This window comes from Oncorhynchus gorbuscha, linkage group LG16 (assembly GCF_021184085.1).
Source record: "Oncorhynchus gorbuscha isolate QuinsamMale2020 ecotype Even-year linkage group LG16, OgorEven_v1.0, whole genome shotgun sequence".
Taxonomy (NCBI): Eukaryota; Metazoa; Chordata; class Actinopteri; order Salmoniformes; family Salmonidae; genus Oncorhynchus; species Oncorhynchus gorbuscha.
This window is the reverse complement of record NC_060188.1, coordinates 1,977,038-1,999,834: the sequence shown is the minus strand read 5'-3', so window position 1 is coordinate 1,999,834 and position 22,797 is coordinate 1,977,038. Positions and strand designations below refer to the sequence as shown.

Sequence of the window (22,797 nt, the reverse complement as noted above, 5' to 3'; positions counted from 1 at the left end):
CTTTTCCTCCAGGTAACAATTCTGTAAATTGCAACCGCTCCCATAGCTATGTAAAATTGTAATTAATAGCAATTACACCATAAACATTTTTAAGAAATATGTTTTTATTAAATTAATTATCTCGAGTGATATTGTATTTTCTTGTTAATGTCTCTTTAAATATGGTACGTTTAAAACGTAAATTATGACTACTACATATCCCAAGTTTCTTTTTTAATTAAAACAATTTTTTAATTAAAAAAAAAAATGTTTATTTTTTATTTTTTTAAATATCAAATCAATACATAAAGCACATGAGGGAACACAAGCATACATAGATTACAAACAATGGACAATCGAGCTAGGGGGTACAATATCACATTACAATTACACAAGGACCTTAAGGGACATGCATATACTTACAATTCTAACAGCTTTTTTGTTAGTAGAGCATTTAACCGTCTTAAAATACAGTTCAATTTATTTTTGTAGGGTACGAAAATGTGGTTTTCTGTTTGTAAATTTACATTTGTGTACATGAAATTTGGCCAAAAGAATAATGAAATTAATTACATAAAAATGATTCCGCTTATTTCTATTGTATGTAAAGAATCCAAACAGAACATCTCTCCACAATAGTGTAAAATCTTCATAAATGTGTTCAATTATAAACCTACTGATGTCTTGCCACAGTTTTCTTACATGCATACAATGCCAAAAAAAGATGCACAACTGTTTCTGGGTGGTCATTACAAAAGGAGCAATTTGAGTTGATGTTTTCCTTAAACTTCTTCATATAGTGGTTGGCAGGATAATATTTATGAATAATTTTAAAGAAAACTTCCTTAATTTTGTTAACAAGTAGGTATGTTTGTGGCAACATCCAAACTTTTTTCCAACAGATATTATCAATAAATCCATTCCAATAAGGCATGACATAAGGTATAGATACAACATCCTGCTGAAACAAGGATCGTATCGCTCTGTTGTTGAATGGACCAAAAGAGAAACAAATCTTTCCTACTGATGAGTCAACAGGGTCAATAGAAGGTAGGCTCTGAGGGTCAGGTCTTGACATGTTCCTGAATAACATAGCAACACCTGAGGGAATGGCATCTAAAACAATTGCAAAATCTTTAGGTGTTACAGGGACCTTGTAAAGTGATAAGAATTCTTTATAACTGAGTAAAAGACCTCTGCATTTACCAGTTGGCTCTCCAATATTCTAAAAACAGAGAGGTATTTTTATACAATATATCCCGATTATTCCATATATAATATCTGTGTGGAGAAAAATTGTGTTTATAAATTAAGGACCATGACAAGAAAACCTGCCGATGAAAAGCAGAAAGTTTCACTGGAACTTTGTCAATATTATAATTGCAAAACAACATGAAGTTAAGGCCACCAAAAGTAGAGAAGACATGATGAGGAATAAAATTCCAGATAGAAGTGGGTCTTCTTAGGAATTGTTTTATCCAATTGATCTTGAAAGTATTATTTAAAGTAGTAAAATCCAGAAAATTCAGTCCACCATTCTCATAAGTGTTCATTACAACAGTTTTGCTAATGTAATGGGTACGGTTTCTCCAAAGAAAGTTGAAAAGCATCTGGTCTATCTCCTTGCTTATTTTACGGTCAAGATATAAAGATAGAGCACCATATGTTAGTCTAGAGATACCTTCAGCCTTGGTTATTAGGACTCTACCTTTTAAAGATAAGTCCCTCTGTAGCCATTGATTTAGTTTCTTCTGGTTTTTTTAATAAGAGGGTTAAAATTTAGTAAGCCTCTAGACTTCTGATCCTTTGTAATGGTTATGCCTAAATATGTAAGTTATTCTTTTACTGGAATACCATAATATGAAGGTGTCACACAATCTTTGACAGCCATGAGTTCACATTTCTTAATGTTAAGATATAGACCAGACGCTTTGGAAAAGGATTGTATCACATTGATCGATATGGGAATTTGGTTAGCGTCTTTCAGAAAAAGTGTAGTATCGTCAGCCAGCTGGCTTATAATAATTTCTTTACCAGCTATGGAAATACCTTGTACAGGACTATTATTTAAAGAATTTGCAAGAAGTTGGGTGATTAATAAAAACAGGTACGGAGAGATAGGACAACCTTGCCTAATTCCTCTCTTTAACTCAAATATAGGTGAGGTGCCATATTTAAATTTGATAGAGCTGTTTCCATTTGCATAGAGAGTCTTAATAGCCTTACAGAAAAAATCCCCAAAGCCAAGTCTCTCAAGGGAGTGGAAGAGAAACTGATGCTCTACAGTGTCAAATGCTTTATAAAAATCTAAAAATAATATGAAGCTATCCTCAGTTATTAGGTCTGAGTAGTCAAGTATGTCTAATACTAGTCTGACATTGTTAGAAATATGTCTGTTCCTCATGAAGCCAGACTGTGTTTCATCAATGATTGCATCCAGAACTTCTTTAATTCTTTTTGCAAGTAGTGAGGCTAATATCTTATAGTCATTATTAAGAAGACAAATTGGACGCCAGTTATCGATGAGCAGCACTTCTTTTTGAGGCTTAGGTATCAGTGTTATTAACCCCTGACTCATTGTAGGAGGGAGAACATTGTTTTTAATCCTCTCTAAAAAGACTTTGAATAGGAAGGGAGCTACTTGTTCAGAAAATAATTCTGATGTAATTCCATCAACACCTGGTGATTTATTGTTCTTTAGATGTTTGATAGACTCTATAATCTCTTCAACTTTGATGGGTTCATCACACTGTTTAGATTCTATCACTGATAGAGTGAACATTATTCAGTGAGTTAAAAAACATATCTGTGGATTCCTGACAGTACGTAGAGCTATACAATTTTCTGTAAAAATTGCTGCAGTATTTAGCGATTAATTTTTGGTCATCTGTAATAACACCATCAATGTTTAACTTATGGATAGTGTTATTTTTAGAGTGAAATTTCTCAAGTCTAAAGAAATAGGATGAATTCTGTTCTCCCTCCTCAATCCATTTTTTTTCCTAGATCTAATAAAGGCTCCTTCTGCTTTTAATTTATATATATTATCCAGTTTATTTTGTAACTCAATTAGTTCCATCTTCTCCTCCCCCAAGAGGTCAGCTGGGGACCTCTGAGAAAGGGAAGTTATCTTAATGATCACCTTTTCCTCCTCAGCTCTTCTGGTCTTAGCAAGATTACTACCATATTTTCTAAGATATTTGGACACCTCAAATTTAAAGAGCTCCCAGTTCTTGCAATAAGATTTTTCTTCACAAGCCCTTTCCCAAAAGTGTGAGAGCAGATCTTTAACCTCAAATGTAACTATATCATTATTTAATAATGAGTTATTTAGCTTCCAGTAGGATGCTCTACCAAGGTTTGTATCAGGGGTAAATATTTTGATATCAATGTAAATAGCCTTATGGTCTGTGAGGGGAGTAGTACAAATATTTGTAGTAACACACTCACTATCAATACATTTGGATATAAGCCAAAAACATATCCCAAGTTTCAATCCAAGAGGCCGGGCGCCGGCCGACGTCATCGTGTTTGGTTACCCCTTTTACCAATAAAATGTATCAATTTGGAAGCGCGTACTTCGAAAATGGTTTCATATTATCCAATCAGTGGTCTTTATTTAATTATTTGTATCGACAAACCAATCGAAGTTGTCGCTCTTCTCCTAGACGAATCGGAAGCTCGTTAGATAATAGCTGGGCGTACTCGTTTTTCGCCAATGAAATCGAAGTTGATGTTTAAACTCTGCGCGCGGGCGGTGCTTAGCCAATTTTGGGAGGATCTCAAAAGTTGAGAGGGATGCATGCATGGATTTGAATTCATGCTATTAATTTCACAACATCCCATCTAGCCAGACAGCGCTCTCAAGCTGTCTTTTTGAATTAGACAAATTTATAATTCATTGGAATTACCATAGTTTATAACACAAGTTATATTTACTCGTATTTTGTTCACTGCCAGCTTTGTGGTTGCGCAACTTTAACGCTAGGGAGCTTGCGGTATTTAAGGTGATCTCTCCACGAAATGAAAGTAAGCGGTAAGTATCTCCGACTCAATTAGCTACGGTGTGCCATCGAACATGTAAACGTTAGGTTAGAAAACTTGCATTGTGTGAGAGTGGATAGCGTGAAAGTTATAGCTACAGTAGATAGCTGACTTGATAACGTTAGCAGCTAACTAGCCTGCTAGCTAGCTATCTGTTATGGTTTGCTGATGTAATGATGGCCGGCTAGTCAGCTAGCTACTGGTACACAGCTTGGTGCCAGTACTAGAGCCAGTCGTTAGTTCAGTGGCTAACGTTATAAATGTGCCTTATTTGAAACTAAAGCATTCGTAACATTTATATCATAGTTAACTACGTTGTAAAGTCATTACATTTGTGTGGTTTTGAAAGCCCCGCAAATAGATAATTAACTTTTTGGGATTTAAATCTAAGAAGCTTTACAGTTGATGTTAAATGTACCTAGTTTTGAGGAGGGAAATTTGGGCGCTGAGTTAAACTGAACTCAAACATTAGCCAGAACTTGGCAAGCTAATTAGTCAAAATAGATTCCATTGGTTATAACTACCGATATATCATAACATTTATAATATATACATCTAACTGGGTCACTTTTGCCTAATTTGATTTAGTTTGAGCCAGCAAGCTGTAGCAAACGTAAACTGACTTTCAGGTGGGAATTACTGTCTCTTGTGCAGCATATAGATGAGAACTGTAAACAAATACTATTGAATAAACAGTGTATGAAACAATGTCAGTAATAAACGGTGTCCCACAGTTGGAGACTAAATGTATGGGGGCACTGTGTGAGTAGGAGTTAGTTTATTTGGAGGGTCAGTTGAGTTGGTAAGATGGAGGTTTTTTACCGTTGATGGGTATCTGTATCTAAAATGGCAAGAGTGATAAATAAAAAAAAGTATACTTCTCCCTCTCTCTCTCATCTTTAGTGCTACACTGTCGTTGTTCCAAATGCTTCACGGTTCCAGCACGGAAGCGGGTCCGTAAGCGTGTTCCAGCCCTAACACTGCTGTCTCTTCCCGAAGAGGTGCTTCTGTGTGTTCTCCAATGCCTCTCTGCTGAGGATCTGCTGGCTGTCAGAGCTGTGAGTCTCACAAACACACACACACTAATCTTGTGGAGATATACAATTCAGTCCCATTCAAAATCCAATTTTCCTTAACGTTAACCTGAACCAAATTTAGGTTTGTTTGCTATTATTGTGGGTACTTCTGGTCCCTGTAAGTTAAAGACGTGAACACACACATCTAAAACACACACACACACTCTCTAACAATTGAACAGCCTAGGGAGTAAACATAATTTGAGAGAGTCTCTTCTGAACATCTTGTCACCACCTGAATTGGTGAGTCACAATGTGTATCAGTCTCCTCCTGTATACTCCTCCTTTAGCATGTATAAGGTTATGTTTACTCAGTTATTGAAAGGAAGAAGAATATTTTGAACATGCATGGAGGATTGCCATGTTGGAGGCTAACTAAGGCATTTGGTTATCTCCCAGGTACACTCTCAGCTCCGTGACATCATTGATAACCACTCTAGTGTTTGGGCCCGGGTCAGTTTCAGGGATACCTGGCCATCCCCCAACACAGTCTGGCTCTTTGAGAGGTAGGATGGACTCCTCCCACACCCAAACCCTGACCTCGACTCTGTACATCTTCCAATGTCAGTTTCACATGAGGGAGACTGAAAGTGTGCATACATACCCTAATATGTTTCTCGGTTTCTGTGTCCTCTTTCAGGGCCGCAGAGAAGGGGAACTTCGAGGCAGCTGTGAAACTAGGGATTGCATATTTGTACAATGAAGGACGTAAGTCTCACTGCACTTGTCATCCATTGTTTCTCTTTGAATTGGTTATGAGGTTGCTCGGTGATTGACATTGACCAAATCACTTAATTAATTCCTGCATAATAATCACCCTCTTCTCTGTCCCAGCGTTGCTGAGTGATGAAGGGCGTGCCGACGTGTGCGGCCGGAAGGCATCCCAGTTCTTCAGCCTGGCGGAGAGCCTGCGTTCCCCTACCGCCGACCCCTTCATCTGGGTGTTCATCCGCCCGCCCTGGTCCCCCACTGGGAGCTGCTGCAAGGCTGTGGTGTTTGACAGGCTCAAGGCGGAGTGTGAAACCAACGTGGTAAGTGTTTACCAGGCTAGGCCTGGTTGAGCTTGGCTGGGGAGATGGGCAGCCATAGACAAAGCCAACCTCGGCAACCATCACTGTCCTTTCCCTTGGTTTCTATTGGAAAAACACACATTTAGTACAATACCCTGGATACAAATTAGAGGGCTGTTTTACCCATAGAAATATAATGAGTAATGTTGAATCTGTTTCTATGGTTGTGCCTTCCTGGTTTATTCACTCAGAGCTTTCCATCCATTATCAACACTGATATCAACACTGATAAGATGTGTAAAGGCGGCAGGTAGCCTAGGGTTTTAAGAGGGTTGTGCCAGTAACTGAAAGGTCGCTGGTTCGAATCCCCGAGCCGACTAGGTGACTGCGCCCTTGAGGAAGGCACTTAACCCTAATTGCTTCTGTAAGTCACTCTGGGTAAGAGTGTCTGCTAAATTACTAAAATGTAGGCATCACACTGCATGGGAATAAAGGAGAGGTTGATTCGGAAACATGTTGCCACCAAAAAAGTCTGCTGAAGGCCAACAGGACCTTGGTAATGAAGAGAAATGGGGAGAAACTTATGCTGCTTTGTGCAACGCTGTGTCTCGCCCCCCTTTTATTTCTGACCAAAAGTTCCACCCCTTATAGCCTGTTTTTTTCCTGTCCTCTCTTGTGTTGCCCTGCATGCATCACCTCTGTTTTGTAGATTTTTATAAATAGACAAGCCTATCTTTGCTCAATGGAATGAATGGACTTGAATTAAAAATCCAATGTTTCTATAAAAAATTGTTTTGTAGACTATAAGGTTGCGCTCTAACAATGCTTTCATTAGGCTACATTTTCACATTTTGCTGTTTTTTATTTATTTGTAGGAGAGGAGGGGTACGTTGCTGCACTGTCTGGCCAGAGTCCTCCAGCTTTTTGATGTAAGTGTACACACACCACTGGAAGTCTTCCAGAAAGGCAGAGGCGTTAGTGTGGTGATTTTTGTAGTGACAGCAGTCATCCATTTCTATGGTAACCAAACCAAAACACAGTTCGTTAGTTTCTGATGAGGCTGTGAAGACACTGTCACCTTCTAGGCAGCCCTGCTCATCATCAGCCCAGTCAGGATAAATGTTTTCTCCCTCTTCTTCACTTAATGATTGCTCGCTACGCACCTCATTGTTTCTGCTCTCCCATGAACCCACATGGATCTTTTAAAGCAGCTTTGTTTCAGTAATAATTTTACATACCAACAATCCTTGATGACTTTCTGACATTCAAGGGTTGTTATGTGTGTGTGTGTGTACAGTTGAGGTCGGAAGTTTACGTACGCTTAGTCTGGAGTCATTAAAACTCGTTTTTCAACCACTCCACAAATTTGTTCACAAACTATAGTTTTTGCAAGACGGTTAGGACATCTACTTTTTGCGTAACACGTAATTTTTCCAGCAATTGTTTACAGACAGATTATTTCACTTAATTCACTGTATCACAATTCTAGTGGTTCAGAGGTTTACTTACTTTAAGTTGACTGTGCTTTTAAACAGCTTGGAAAATTCCAGAAAATGAAGTCATAGCTTTAGAAGCTTCTGATAGGCTAATGGACATCATTTGAGTCAATTGGAGGTGTACCTGTGGATGTATTTCAAGGCCTACCTTCAAACTCAGTGACTCTTTGCTTGACATCATGGGAAAATCTAAAGAAATCAGTGAAGACCTCAGACATTTTTTTGTAGTCTTCCACAAGTCTGGTTCATCATTGGGAGCAATTTCCAAACACCTGAAGGTACCACGTTCATCTGTACAAACAATGAAGACATCAGGAAGTTAACCTCTCTAGGATAGGGGACGCTTGCGTCCCACTTGGCCAAAAGCCAGCGAAAATGCAGCACGGCAAATTCAAATAAAATTATATAAAAATCAAACTTTCATTAAATCACACATGTAAGATACTAAATTAAAGCTACAATCAGTGTGAATCCAGCCAACATGTCAGATTTTAAAAAGGCTTTTCGGCGAAAGCATAAGAAGCTGTTATCTGATGATGGCACAACAGTAAACAAAGAGTAGCATATTTCAACCCTGCAGGCGCTACACAAATCGCAGAAATAAAACATGCCTTACCTTTGACCAGCTTCTTTTGTTGGCACTCCAATATGTCCCATAAACATCACAATTGGTCCTTTTGTTCGATTAATTCCGTCCATATATATCCAAAATGTAAATGTATTCGGCAGGTTGATCCAGAAAAAAACAGCTTCCAATTTGCGCAATGTCACTACAAAATATCTCAAAAGTTGCCTGTAAATTTTGCCAAAACATTTCAAACTACTTTTGTAATACAACTTTAGGTATTTTTAAACGTTAATAATCGATCAAATTGAAGACTCTGTATTCAATACAGGAAGACAACAAACCAACGCTACTTTTCAAGTCTTGCGTAACTCAACATTGTTACGCAGTTCCTAGATGGCTGTACTTCTTCATTGCACAAAGGAATAACCTCAACCAAATTCCAAAGACTGGTGACATCCAGTGGAAGCGGTAGGAACTGAAAACAAGTGAAAATATTGTTTCCCAATGAGAACTCACTGAACAGACATAGACCAAAAAAAAAAAAAAAAATTGTGGCAAAATTGCTTAAGGTCAACAAAGTCAAGGTATTGGAGTGGCCATCACAAAGCCCTGACCTCAATCCTATAGAACATTTGTGGGCAGAACTGAAGAAGTGTGTGTGAGCAAGGAGGCCTACACACCTTACTCAGTTACACCAGCTCTGTCAGGAAGGGACAAAATTCACCCAACTTATTGTTGGAAGCTTGTGGAAGGCTACCAGAAACGTTTGACCCAAGTTAAACAATTTAAAGGCAAATCTACCAAATACTAATTGAGTGTATGTAAACTTCTGACCCTCTGGGAATGTGATGAAAGAAATTAAAAGTTGAAATTAATAATTTTCTCTACTATTCTGACATTTCACATTATTAAAATGAAGTGGTGATCTAAACTGACCTAAGATGGGGAATTTTTACTAGGATTAAATGTCAGGAATTGTGAAACAGATATGTAACAAGGTTCTGCATACTCAGAACCCTGTTACATATTCAGTAGGCCTTGGGCTGGATAGAGAGGAGTATTTAATGTGCTGTTTGAAACACTGACTATTGAAACATGGTTAAATCTGTGTGTTTCAGGAGGACGACAAGCGCGCCGAGGCCCTGACACTACTTGAAGAGTCTTCTCAGTCGGGCTGTCTACAGAGCGCTTACCTGCTTTGGGAACATAACCGTAAAACCGCAGTGAGTTTCCCTTCTCTCTGGTTCTCCACATCTCAAAAGGCTTTGTTAATGTTACAATGTATGTTGTGTAGTTAAAGGGTGTAAAATGTGATATAAAACCCCTGTTGTGTTGATGTTAGTCAAACAACTACCTCATAACTTACTGTGGTCCTGTGCTGTCTTCTCAGATGGCGGACCCAGGCAGGTATCTCCAGTTCATACGCACGCTCAGGGACTACGCAGCCAAAGGATGCTGGGAAGCACAGGTGTGTGTCTATTTGGCTTTGTTTACAGAGGCAGGCCAATTCTGATTGTTTATATATAAAATCAGCTGTTTCCAGCTACAATAGTCATTTACAACATCAACAACGTCTACACTGTAATTGATATTTGAATGGACAAAAAAATATGTTTTTCTTTCAAAAACAATGAAATGTCTACGTGACCCCGAACTTTTGAATGGGTGTGTGTATAATCAGCAAAAAAATAAATGTCCTCTCACTGTCAACTGCGTTTATTTTCTGCAAACTTAACATGTGTAAATATTTGTATGAACATAACAAGATTCAACAACTGAGACATAAACTGAACAAGTTCCACAGACATGTGACGAACAGAAATTGAATGTGTTGCTGAGCAAAGGGGGGTCAAAATAAAGTGTAACGGTCAGTATCTGGTGTTGCCACCAGCTGCATTAAGTACTGCAATGCATCTCCTACTCACAGACTGCACCAGATTTGCCAGTTTTTGCTGTAAGATGTTACCCCACTCTTCCACCAAGGCACCTGCAAGTTCCCAAACATTTCTGGGGTGGAATGCCCCTAGCCCTTACCCTCTGATCCAACAGGTCCCAGGTGTGCTCAGTGGGATTGAGATCCGGGCTCTTTGCTGGCATGGCAGAACACTGACATTCCTGTCTTGCAGGAATTCACGCACAGAATGAGCAGTATGGCTGGTGGCATTGTCATGCCGGAGGGTCATTTTTAGGATGAGCCTGCAGGCAGGGTGCCACATGAGGGAGGAGGATGTCTTCCCTGTAACGTACAGCGTTGAGATTGCCTGCATTGACGACAAGCTCAGTCTGATGATGCTATGACTCCGCCCCTCAGACCATGACGGACCCTCCACCTCCAAATCGATCCCGCTCCAGAGTACAGGCCTCAGTGTAACGCTCATTCCTCCGATGATAAACGCGAATCCGACCATCACCCCTGGTGAGACAAAACTGTCTGGTCTTGTGACGGTGGGTTTATGCCCATAGGTGACGTTGTTGCCGGTGATGTCTGGTTAGGATCTGCCTTGCAACAGGCCTACAAGCCCTCAGTCCGGCCTCTCTCAGCCTATTGCAGACAGTCGGAGCACTGATGGAGGGATTGTGCATCCTGGTGTAACTCGGGCAGTTGTTGCCGTCCTGGACCTGTCCTGCAGGTGTGATGTACAGATCCTGTGCAGGTGTTGTTACACGTGGTCTGCCACTGCGAGGACAATCGGCTGTTTGTCCTGTCTCCCTGTAGCACTGTCTTAGGTTTCTCACAGTATGGACATTGCAATTTATTTCCATGGCTACAGCTGCAGTCCTCATGCTTCCTTGCAGCATGCCTATCACACAGATGAGCAGGAACCCTGGGCATCCTTCTTTTGGTGTTTTTCAGAGTCCGTAGAAAGGCCTCTTTAGCGTCCTCGGTTTTCATAACTGTGACCTTATTTGCCTACCGTCTGTAAGCTGTTAGTGTCTTAAGCACTGTTCCACAGGTGCATGTTCATTTATTGTTTATGGTTCATTGAACGAGCATGGGAGACTGTGTTTAAACCTTTTACAATGAAGATCTGTGAAGTTATTTGGATTTTTACTAATTATCTTTGAAAGACAAGGTCCTGAAAAGGGGACTTTTTTTGTTTGTTTTGCTGAGTGTGATATATATATATACACACACACACTACCATTCTAAAGTTGGTCATTTAAATATTTGTTGTTTTTGAAAGAAAAGCAATAAAGGTTTGTTAATTAAAATCACATCAAATCGATCAGAAATACAGTGTAGACATTGTTAATGTTGTAAATTACTACTATTGCTGGAAATGGCTTTTAAAAAAGCCAACTGTTATATGGAATATCTACATAGGTGTACAGGGGCACATTATCAGCAACCATCACTCCTGTGTTCCAATGCCACGTTGTGATTTTAAAAGGCGTATTGATCATTAGACAACCTTTTTTGCAATTATGTTTGCACAGCTGAAAACTGTTGTCCTGATTTAAAGAAGCCATAAAACTGTCCTTCTTTAGACTAGTTGAGTATCTGGAGCATCATAATTTGTGGGTTCAATTACAGGCTCAAAATGGCCAGAAACAAAACTTTCTTCTGAAACTCGTCTATACTTGTTCTGAGAAATTAAGGCTATTCCATGCGAGAAATTACCAAGAACCTGAACATCTCGTACATTTCTGTGTACTACTCCCTTCACAGAGTAGCATAAACGGACCCCGATGAGAATAGAATGAGTGGGAGGCCCCGGTGCACAACTGCGCAAGAGGACAAATACATTAGTGTCTAGTTTGAAAAACGGATGCCTCACAAGTCCTCAACTGGCAGCTTCATTAAATAATACCTGCAAAACACCAGTCTCAACATCCAACCGTGAAGAGACGACTCAGGATGCTGGCCTTCTCAGCCATATCTCAGACTGGCCAATTAAAAGGAAATGATTACTATGGATAAAAGAACAAAGACACTGGACAGAGGAAGATTGGAAAAAAAGTTATGGACAAACTAATCTAAGTTTGAGGTGTTTTGATGACAAATAATATTTGTGAGATGCAGAAAAGATGGAGTGCTTGATGCCATCTGTCAAGCATGGTGGAGGCAATGTGATGGTCTGGGGGTGCTTTGGTGTTGATAAAGTGGAAGATTTGTACAGGGTTAAAGGGATCTTGAAGAAGGAAGGTTATCACTCCATTTTGCAACGCCATACCCTGTGGACGTTGCTTAATTGGAGCCAATTTCCTCACATAACAGGACAATGACCCAAAGCACAGCTCCAAACAATGCCATAACTGTTTAGTGAAGAATCAGTCAGCTGGTATTCTGTCTATAATGGAGTGGCCAGCACAGTCACTGGATCTCAACCCTATTGAGCTGTTGTGGGAGCAGCTTGACCATAAGAAGTGCCCATCAAGCCAATCCAACTTGTGGGAGGTGCTTCGGGAAGCATGGGGTGAAACCGCTTTTGATTACCTCAACAAATTGTCAACTAGAATGCTGAAGGTCTGCAAGGCTGTAATTGCTGCAAATGGATGATTCTTTGACAAAGCCAAGTTTGAAGTACAAATCATTATTTCGAACCTCTTGACTGAATAAAAAGGACATTTCTAAGTGACCCCCAAACTTTTGTACGGTTGTGTGTCTATATCTCTCCAATGGCATAGACATGATAATGTAGCCGTTGACAAGAACAGGCAGCCCAAATCCACACAGACAAAATCTATGGTTTTGTTTATTCTCCCAACCATTTAAAGTGGATTAATCATTGAGGATGTTACTGAGCACAGGTGGTGTTTAAAAAAACAACATTCTCCCTCCTGTGGAGCTTGCTTGGCAAGCCTGGCATGACTTTTGACCTGTGCCCTTTGACCCTTTCTCTCTCTGTGTGTGCACGCTTCCAGCTGTCCCTGGCCAAGGTGTGCAGCAGTGACAACCCGCTGGGTCTGGAGCAGAGGGCCTGTGCCGACCTTGTGGCCCAGCTGTTTCGCTCCTGTCCCCCCGTGCCCCGACGCAGGGCGGAGGAGGTGCTCCGACAGGGCATCAACGACACCATGAGGTAACCTGGTTTGGTCTGGAACTGACTGTACCCACACTGAAGATCACTTGACTTCGTACCAATTGTGTTGTTTTATAAATTTTGGTTAATGGCTCGCGTTAAGGGAAAAGATTCTTTATTTGAAGGGGCTTTCAAAATTCTAAGCACTCTTAATGACTTGCCTAGTAAAATATAGGTAAAAATACATATGCTATTTACTAACATTTTTCTAGGTACATAACATTAATCTCTCTCTCCTGTGCCTCTCCTCTCCCCTCACTAGGTACATTAGTGTTTATCTTTCGTGTGTCCCCCCTTCTCTAGGTACATAACAGTATTCATCTCTCTCTAGATACATCCTGGTGGACTGGTTGGTGGAGGTAACCACCATGAAGGACTTCTCCAGCCTGACCCTCCACGTGACGGTGGGCTGTGTGGACCGCTACCTGGCCCTGCGCTCCGTGCCCAAGGCCCGCCTGCAGCTGCTGGGCATCGCCTGCATGGTCGTCTGCACGCGGTACGAGACAGAAAAACGTTGGAGGTGGATGTAGCATCATTCGGGTTGGAACGTTCCTGTAATTTTCCCAAAATGCCCAGGTTTTCCACAAATCCTGGTTGGGAATGTTTCATCCTGCTTATTCCTTCCTGATTTTGGGAAAGTAGCTGGATTTTTGCAACCCTAAGCATGATACAAACTAGTCAGTATTTTATCCTCTATGTAGTCTGCCCCGATGTACAGTACTTCTGTATTCACTGGATCAGCTTTAGCTAAAGGCGGGTGCTCAAGTGCAACAAAACATCTTTCTGAGGGGTTTTCAATGCTCAGAATTATGAGACTGTACGGAAACGAGCGTTATATTTACTGGACTAGTTCAGGTCCCCCCCCCCGTTTCAGTCTGTTTTCTGCCTAATGAATAAGACCCACGTCTCCTTCTCTAGGTACATCAGTAAGGATATCCTGACCATCCGGGAGGCGGTGTGGCTCACAGACAACACCTACAAGTATGAGGACCTGGTCCGCATGATGGGGGAGGTCATCTCTGTGCTGGAGGGCAAGATCAGGGTGAGCGGAGTAAACAGTCTATACCCATCTTATGTCAACATGTTTAGTCTGCCCTGATGATGGCATCTGTATTCGTTTCATCAGCTTGGGTTAAAGGCATCTGTTGAAGTGAATATATATATTTTTTTGTGTGGGGGGGTGTTCAAAATGATCAACTCTCTTTTAGTCCTGCCTAGTCATTTTTATTTCTATGACTTCAAATCATTTGGTTTTGTCTCAGCAGACTCCCACTCTGCTGGACTACGGCCAGGTGCTGCTGTCTCTGTTACCCCTAGAGCGGCTCAGTGTCCACCTGTTCAGCTACTTGTGTGAGCTCACCTTGCTCTACTCAGCCCTCACTACATACTCCTCAGCCCACCTGGCCAACGCCATCCTGCTGCTCACACGGGCACTGCACCACTACGGTAAGGCGGGCAAACAGGCAGTCAACGGTTGCATCCCATGGACACAGACCATTTGTCTTCTAAACTCTGTCTACAAACTGATATGTGATCTACCCCGATGATGTATTTCTGTATTCACTTGATCAGCTTCGAACTGAAGTGTAACAAAAAAATCTTTCTGAGGGGGTGGTCTTCAAAATTGAGATTTATCTAAGTGCTGTATCCTCAGTCCCAAGGGAGTTGCTCAGTAACCATACATGACACACACACACACACACACACACACACACACACACACACACACACACACACACACACACACACACACACACACACACACACACACACACACTGTTGACCTCGGTTTTCAAACACCCCTAGAGCAGTGGTATTCAAACCTTTTCAGCAGGGACTCCATTTTTCTTCCCAGCAGAACTTCTGGGGATCCTATTATTTTCAAATTTTCTTGCAATCCCAATTTTTTTTGGGGGGGGCAACACTGTAGTTCCCTGTTACCCACCCTTTGAATACCTAGTCTAGTTCATCAGCTTCTTATTAAAACTTCTGAGGCGTTATTTTAATATTTGTTGAACAGTTGGACGTCATATCAGTCTTGATGCTCTAGTGTGTCGCCTTGACCCCTGCTCTAGTGTGTCGCCTTGACCCCTGCTCTTCCTCTCTGCATTGCAGCTCCCATCTGGCCCATCCAGCTGGCTGAGTATACAGGCTTCTCCAAGCAGGACCTGGTCCCCTGCACTTTACTACTCTATGTCAAGTGGTAAGTTATAATACATGCCACGGACGTCCTAGAAATCACCATAACCGGTTATTAAACAGTTCTATATGCATACTAGATACAAGGGCTAATGTTAGTCTGGGTTAGAAAGTCTGTCGTCTCTTGTACTGTTCGTTCTCCAATATTTGTTCCCTCTATTTCTCTCCCTTGTAATCCAAATCTTGACAAACAAGGGGTGCTCGCTGGCTTGACTTTGTTCTCATGAGGGTTACCAAGGTGATAGAGGCATATTGGCGGAGGAGGGTGGGTGTATAGCTGTGAAAGCAAAACACACAACCCTCACACTCTACTGCTACAAATACACTGTAAAAGTTGATTGGCTAGAGAGATTTGACCTCGGGTGTCAAATCTGTGTCAAGCTGATAGTTCGAAGATGTCAGCAATTACATACTAGAGAAAAGAAAATCCTCCATACTGCAATTGCCAGTTTGGCTTGTTTTATGAAGTTTACACATTGTCCAGCCGTAGTCTAAGAGCTTTTGTGGCTATTCATTGTTGACTGAAACCAAGCTGTTTCTATTTTAGCTTGCCTACTGGTTGTGGTAGTAAACAACCTTGTTAGCATGCAGGCTAGCTGTGGTGAGTATCAATAGCCCCTCTTCCTGGAGATCCCCATTGTCCCTCAGCAGCCCATCCTGCTATCAATTAGTATTCTAGCAATTAGCGGTTCTCCCTTTTTCATTCCGTTACTAGTTAACACAGCCACAAAGGCATAAACCCTGCCTATTTAAAAATAAAGAATAAAAACGAGACCTGAAACCACACTGCTAACCTTGTGCCCAATCCTATCCTTAAATTATTTTGTATGTTTATAGCTAATTTTTACTTTGGGGCTGTGTTATCTAGTGGAAGAAAAACAATTCTGGGAAGCAGCAATGGGGGAATGACAGACGGCGGTTAGTTGTGCTAATTCTCTAGTCGCTAATTAGCGCTGTCAGCGCATGATTAGAACAAATCATTAGCTTGTTTAAGATTTTTTTTATACTTGTAGTCTTCGTTAGGGGGAATAAGGCAACACTAGCGTACATGCAGGTGTGTTATTGAGAATGTGTTTGTGAGAAGACCTCTTTATATAACTTGCAGAGATGTTTTTTTTCCATTCCTCGGTTCATCATCCACACACAGTAGTCAATGTGAAGTGCTATTTAAAGGACTGCTCCAGTATTATTACAATCCTGAAGTGTTCTCTGGGCACCATTACTGTAGAACCCCCTGCAGGTCAGAAAGGTAGCAGTTCTGATGAATGCCATGCTGCTTTTCAATATGAGTGTGATTTCCAGCAGGTGAGGAATGCCAATCTCCGTAGTGATTTTAGTTGAAGAGATGAAAGGTTGTGTTTTGGTCCTCTTAGCCCTTTTGATCAGGCTGGGTTTTCTGTCGGTAGGTGGTTTTTACCACATGGGTGGTTAAGACTCCGCCCACTCACAATCTCCCTCACCCCCTCCCTCTCCTTCATGTCCCCGGCAGGAGGGCTGTCCGTTGCTGTCTCATTATAAAGCCAGTAAAATGCACCGACCGCTGTTTGTCTTTCACCGCACACTGCTGCTCCTGCTGTTCTACGTTTTCCCTCCTGCAGTTCTTTGAGCACACTGTAGAAAATCACATGAAGTCACATACTTATAAAGACAAAGTAGTGTGCTGATTTCTTAGACTGTTGCAAGCCAGCGCTGCAGACAGACAAATTGGACAATGGTATTGATTACAAGATCAGGTTGTTTGTTGGTATGTCCTAAATGGTCTCCGATTCCCTAGTGCACATGTTTTCCAAGGTAGTGCAATGTGTAGGGAGTGGGGTGCCATTTGGGACGCAGCCTATCTGCTCCTGTTAACCACGACGTAGATCATCATTAGCGAAGGGCCACAGTGACCCTGATGCAGAGGGCCGTAGGGGTGGGGTGTCGGCTGGGATCGAAAGGTGAGTGGGAGGGAGCTGGACCTAGGGTGTGTTTGCTAAGGACTGTGTGTGTGTGGGGGATGACTCACCCTGCACCATACTTGTGTGAGTCAGAAGAGTGGGAGGCACTGCACTTTATTGACAACGTCCAATTTTCAAACAAAGTACTATCATATACTGATGATTTCCCATTGGATGTTACACAGTTGGAGAACACAGACTGAATGATTAATCATCCTTTTCTGTCTCTCTCTGTCTCTCTCTCTGTCTCTGTCTGTCTGTCTCTGTCTGTCTCTCTCTCTCTCTGACAGCTTCAGTAAGGATGTACCCAAAGACTACAGGCAAATGTCTCTGACAGGTGTCAAGCAGAGGTTTGAGGACGAGGCCTACCAACACATCAGCAAAGAAAAGGTGAGCTTGTCATCTCCTGACATGGACCGTTGCCTTTTTCAAACTAGTATGTCAAGACGAAGTGCACAGTGCTGGGCTGCTGGCCTGGATATTCTCCTTTTGGCTGTACTGGTGGTGTGCACATCGTAGCAAAACTAGGGATGGGAATTGCCAGGGACCTCGCAATATGACATTATCACAATACTTAGGTGTTCTTTCTTTTTTACAAATCAATATTTGGAGTCAAAATATCAATATAATGTTGTCCCCTCCATCACTAGGCAAAGAAAAACAAGATGTCCTTATTGGACAAATTCAGATAGTACCTCTCAGTTGAAGAGCTTTGTCTTCCAGTTCGTGCCTACTTAACACTACCCTAACCAGTGTGTTGGTGTACCTGTGTTCTCTCCCAGGTGATTGATTTCAAGGAGCTGTGTCAGGTCCTGGAGGTCCCGGAGGTGGAACCCTACATGGTGCTGCCCAGCCCCACGGGCCAGCCAGCTGACATCCACACCTTCCTCTCCTCCCCCTCCAGCAACAGCAAGAGGTGGGTTACTACCGTTAAGCCACTCAAATGTGAGAGCAATATAATGATTAGCTCCACCGTGCTCTCTTTTATAGGCCAGGGAGGATTTTCCTCTGTCCAATCCTTGCCAAGTGTCTAGGCAGATTGTCAACGCTAGGGGTTAATTTGGTATTGGGCAAGTGTGACCACTCTCATGTAGCCTTTTTATGGTGGTTGTCCAGTGCTGGTCTCATCCAAAAAAGTGCTTTCAAACCAAAGTTGTTTGTTTATGCTGTACTGAGTAATTACCATCTGCCCACTAGACCACAATGGAAGTAAATATTAAACTTTGTCATCCTTTATGACTTTATTAACAATTTAAAAAACATTGATGAATAAACTAAACTAAGAAGACTCAGTAGCATCAAATAGGTTACAAATAAGCTTGACCCCAAGCTTACTTGGATAAATATGCTGTTTCTCTCCCCCAGGAGACGGGAGGAGTCCTTGCCTGTGCACCGAGGCAGCTTTGTGGCCACACCCACGGCTGAGCTGTCTACTCAGGAAGAGACCCTGGTGGGGGACATGCTGGACTGGAGCCTGGACACCTCATGCTCCGGATACGAGGGGGACCAGGAGAGCGAAGGAGAGAAGGAGGGAGAGAGTGAGTGGAGGGTATCAACTATGAGTTCTGACCATTTATGATCAGCTCTTTACCAGGGGTGTATTCACTGGGAACCAAACCGGGAGGGACCTACCTGAATGTGTCCAATAAGAAATGCCTGTTTTTTGTTTTCCATTGCAAAGCTTGCACTAATGAATACACTCCAGCCCTATCTAGAGATGGGGGTTAATGGAAGACTAGTGTCATGCTGGCCATTCTAACTGGTGAACTAGATGTAGTGACATCACTATGTACTGGTAGACATAGTCAGACATCATTCTCCTTATGTGGGGTACAGACCAGACTGCTCAGAGGCAGACGCATGCAAAACGCAGCATCATATGATGCAAAATGCATCGTACCGGCGGCTGTATTTCTGTATTTTGAAAGTTGTATATCTTGAGAAATCTATTGCGCAATTGTTTTTCACTACATCAGCAATGGACTAATGAAACAAATACAAAGAGTTTGTGTGACGTTTTCCTTTTAAGGCATCCATAATTGATAGTGACGGGGTGGAAATCAATAGTTGTGTATATCAATATTTAAGGATTATTATTATATCAATATTTGACTCCGAAGTATGGATTTGTAAATGAATAAATCAAAAATAATAATTGACTGTCGCTAGCGCTAGTCCGCTCTACTGGCGCCAAAACTCCCGTAGCTTGTTTTCCACCTTAAAAAATATAAATAGTGATCAATATATTTTCAGCTCTTTTATTTCCGTAACTGATCAAAACTCGTTTTCTCATGTTCTCTTATCTGCAGCAGACATAGTGAGCAATATGTTGGCAACCTCAAATAGCAATACATATATAATCATGTCCTAATAATTGACATGGGTTGGATTTTTGTTTACATGAGGTCACTACACTCACTATGAATGATATGCTGCCAAGCTAACAGTATCTTCTTCTGTGTAGCCTCTGTTCTGGCCATGACACTGGAGCTAGCAACGGAGCCCGAGGACTCTAAACTGCACTGCCGAGCCCTCTCCAGCGACGATGACAGTTTCTGTGAGGGGAACAAAGAGGAAGAGGAGTATGAAGGGGAGGGGAGTGCCAGGAGCCGACTGCGAGAGCCCCTCTCCTCATTCATCACAACCGACTTCCACAGCTCAGGTTACTCCTCTGTCCAGAGTGCCAGCCCTTCCTCCAATTCCTCTTCACTCCTGATGCCCTGCACCTTCACGGCGCTGCCTCCGGACCCCACTCCAGGCTCCGCCTCCAGCATCACGGTGGCTCTGCCTGGGTTCCACCTCCTGGTGCCGGTGCAAAGACCCCGGGCTGCAGCTCGCAAACAGGTAAAGAGGAAGAACGCAGCAGCTCACAGCGGAGGGGAGAGGGAAGGGGAGGATGAAGAGGTGGTATATGCCTCAAGTGTAGGTTTCCTAAGCCTGTAAGCACTGACTTGACTCACCGTTGAATGGATTCAGATGATTTTCTACCACCCTGCCTCAACTTCACCATCTTTTGCCATGGTCGTGTTCATTAGGCACCGAACTGAAGACAAACAGACCTAAAAGTAAAGGGACTACCTGGACTTGTCCAATAAGAAATTATAATTTCTGTCTCCTGTTGAAAAAGTTTAAATGTTCCTGCCCTAATGAACACGAACCAGGAGTACTTCTGTCGGTGACAATATTCTTCATTCCATGAAGGCCTGAAATCTGCACTGGTTCCTGGAACGCCGTAAGATCACAAATACCTGTTGTAAGCTTTACACACAAACCCAAACGGTCTCTCCAGAATCCAGACTTTTAAAATGTTGTTACATTCCGCACGGATAAACAGACATCTGCTTGAGAAAGATCAGATGGCTCCCTCTCATATTTCACAGACTTCGCTTGTATCCCAAATGACACTATTCCCTATGTAGTGCACTACTTTGACTAGATTCCTGTTCAAACGTAGTGCACTGCATAGGGAAGAGGGTGTCATTTGTGAGACTACCTTCATCAGCTGAAAAACCATTGGAACAGCTCTTCAATATCCACCTCATGACTTTGTTACATTGCATTGATCCAGATTGTGTTCCGCGCTGGTCTCACACATTGACTTTTGCAACAACAACCTATCTCAGATGTCAAAGGATTGCAGCTACCACCTAAAAAAAAAAAAAAGACTCCTCATGGACCATTTTGAAATATGTCTGTATGAAGTCTTCCACATGTGAAAAGAACCACAACCTGCATTGTTGACTGTATTTGATTACAATTATTAATCAATGCAACAGTTTTTTGTTTGTTGTTGTTTTGCTCTCTGCAACTCTTCTGATGTTGGGAGTTTCATGAATCCCTGTTTATACCAGTGAAGAGATTCTGATATGCACTGCCTGTACAGAATGGTCAGGAGTTCGCTACTCTACTAGCCTGGGATCCAAACTGAGTAGTGAAACAAAACCATGTTCAGTTTGGATTCCAGGCTCGATCTGTACTTTAGATAGCTACTATTGTGTAGTCTAAAGCCTTATTTTGAGTCTGAATTTTCTCTGATCCATTTATCATTTGTTTGTTCACATACCAAAGGTACTTTAAAACTTAATTGAGGGGACTATCGGTGGGTAAATAGCTTTTACCTGTAAAGACTGATATGATAGTAATTCAAGCGTACGGAAATACATTCTTAGCTATAGTTTTGTATGTACTGTACATGTGCTGCATGTACTGTACTGTTTAGAGTTGGAGCACAGGAGAGAACCTATATTACAGGAACAAATCAATTCTACAAGCTTTAACTAGAGCAAGGTATTTGAAAACAGCATAACATTTTGTAGAAGCAGAATATTTCAGTCATCCCCACCACCCCTAACCTTTGACCCCATAACACCTAATTTCATGGGTGAGAGCACATGATTGCATCTGTCTGTTAGAAACCACTAAAATTGATGCCCTAGAAATATAATAGATGATATAGATTGTATTTCTATGGTTCAATCATCAGTGATGTCATCTGAACATTGAGCCATGAACATTGACCAATGAGGTCACAGTTTTTAGTAACTAAGAGGTGCACAGTGCGACATGAAATTTGAAGTTCAGAACATCGAACAAGTTTTGTCAAAGCAAGTCTATTCGTTTTGCCCACCGTTTCTCCCAATGGGTTCGTCTTGAATGAGGTCTGGCACTTCTATTGAATAAGGAGTGTTTTGTTTTTCCACAGTGATGTTTTCTATGCTTGAACAATCAACTACTAATGTTATTCCATTAAGTGGAGTTGCATTGCCTCCTTTTGGGGAAACGGACGTGAAGACACTAAAAGGCAAATGATTACTTGATGTGTTAAGTACTGTATGCCTACATCAGGACACTGAGTCCTTGGGCTCCGTCTGAAATGTCATCCTATTCCATATGTAGTGCACTTCTTTTGCCCGCAGCCCCATTGGTCTCTGGTCAAAGTAGGGCACTGAATAGACATTTACATTTAAGTCATTTAGCAGACGCTCTTATCCAGAGCGACTTACAAATTGGTGCATTCACCTTATGACATCCAGTGGAATAGGGTGCCATTTCAGACACAACCCTTGTGCACAAATGATTGTGACTGTAAATATGTTTTTAAAACTGTTAGGTCAGACTCATATCCCTGGTCTGTTATGTACATATGTAAATGTGGCGGGGGGAAGAAAGAACTGTGACAATATGCCTTTTACTTGAAATTGGATGATTGGTTTTGGCTTCATTCCAAGAAGGACAAGTCTTTTTCTACATAAAGGTTGACATTTGGCTTGTTTTTTGTCTACATTGTACCATCAAGTGACTTGTGAAGATATTTCTGTGCACCCGGTATCAATTTCTATTAAAACAAGCATGTGGACTTGCAGATGTATGTGTTGAATATGAGCTATGACTGACACTCCCTGAACCTGTTCCACCCTTTTTAACTGCCCTGCCCAGGGAGCAGTACGACCGCCAGGGGGCCACACCC

At 41.8% G+C, this 22,797-nt stretch overlaps 1 protein-coding gene across 1 annotated transcript; it reads left to right on the top strand.

The window, feature by feature from the left end:
• The first annotated feature begins 3,759 nt into the window (after nt 1-3,759).
• On the top strand, nt 3,760-22,692 carry ccnf (cyclin F). Its single transcript, XM_046306219.1, has 17 exons — nt 3,760-4,015; nt 4,927-5,081; nt 5,499-5,605; nt 5,740-5,807; nt 5,934-6,130; nt 6,985-7,038; nt 9,292-9,396; nt 9,564-9,641; nt 13,040-13,194; nt 13,526-13,690; nt 14,113-14,236; nt 14,460-14,640; nt 15,310-15,397; nt 17,621-17,720; nt 18,113-18,246; nt 18,696-18,868; nt 19,795-22,692. The coding sequence occupies exons 1-17, from the start codon at nt 4,003-4,005 to the stop codon at nt 20,271-20,273; spliced, it is 2,376 nt and encodes a 791-aa protein (XP_046162175.1). The 5' UTR covers nt 3,760-4,002; the 3' UTR covers nt 20,274-22,692.
• Nucleotides 22,693-22,797: the final 105 nt, after the last annotated feature.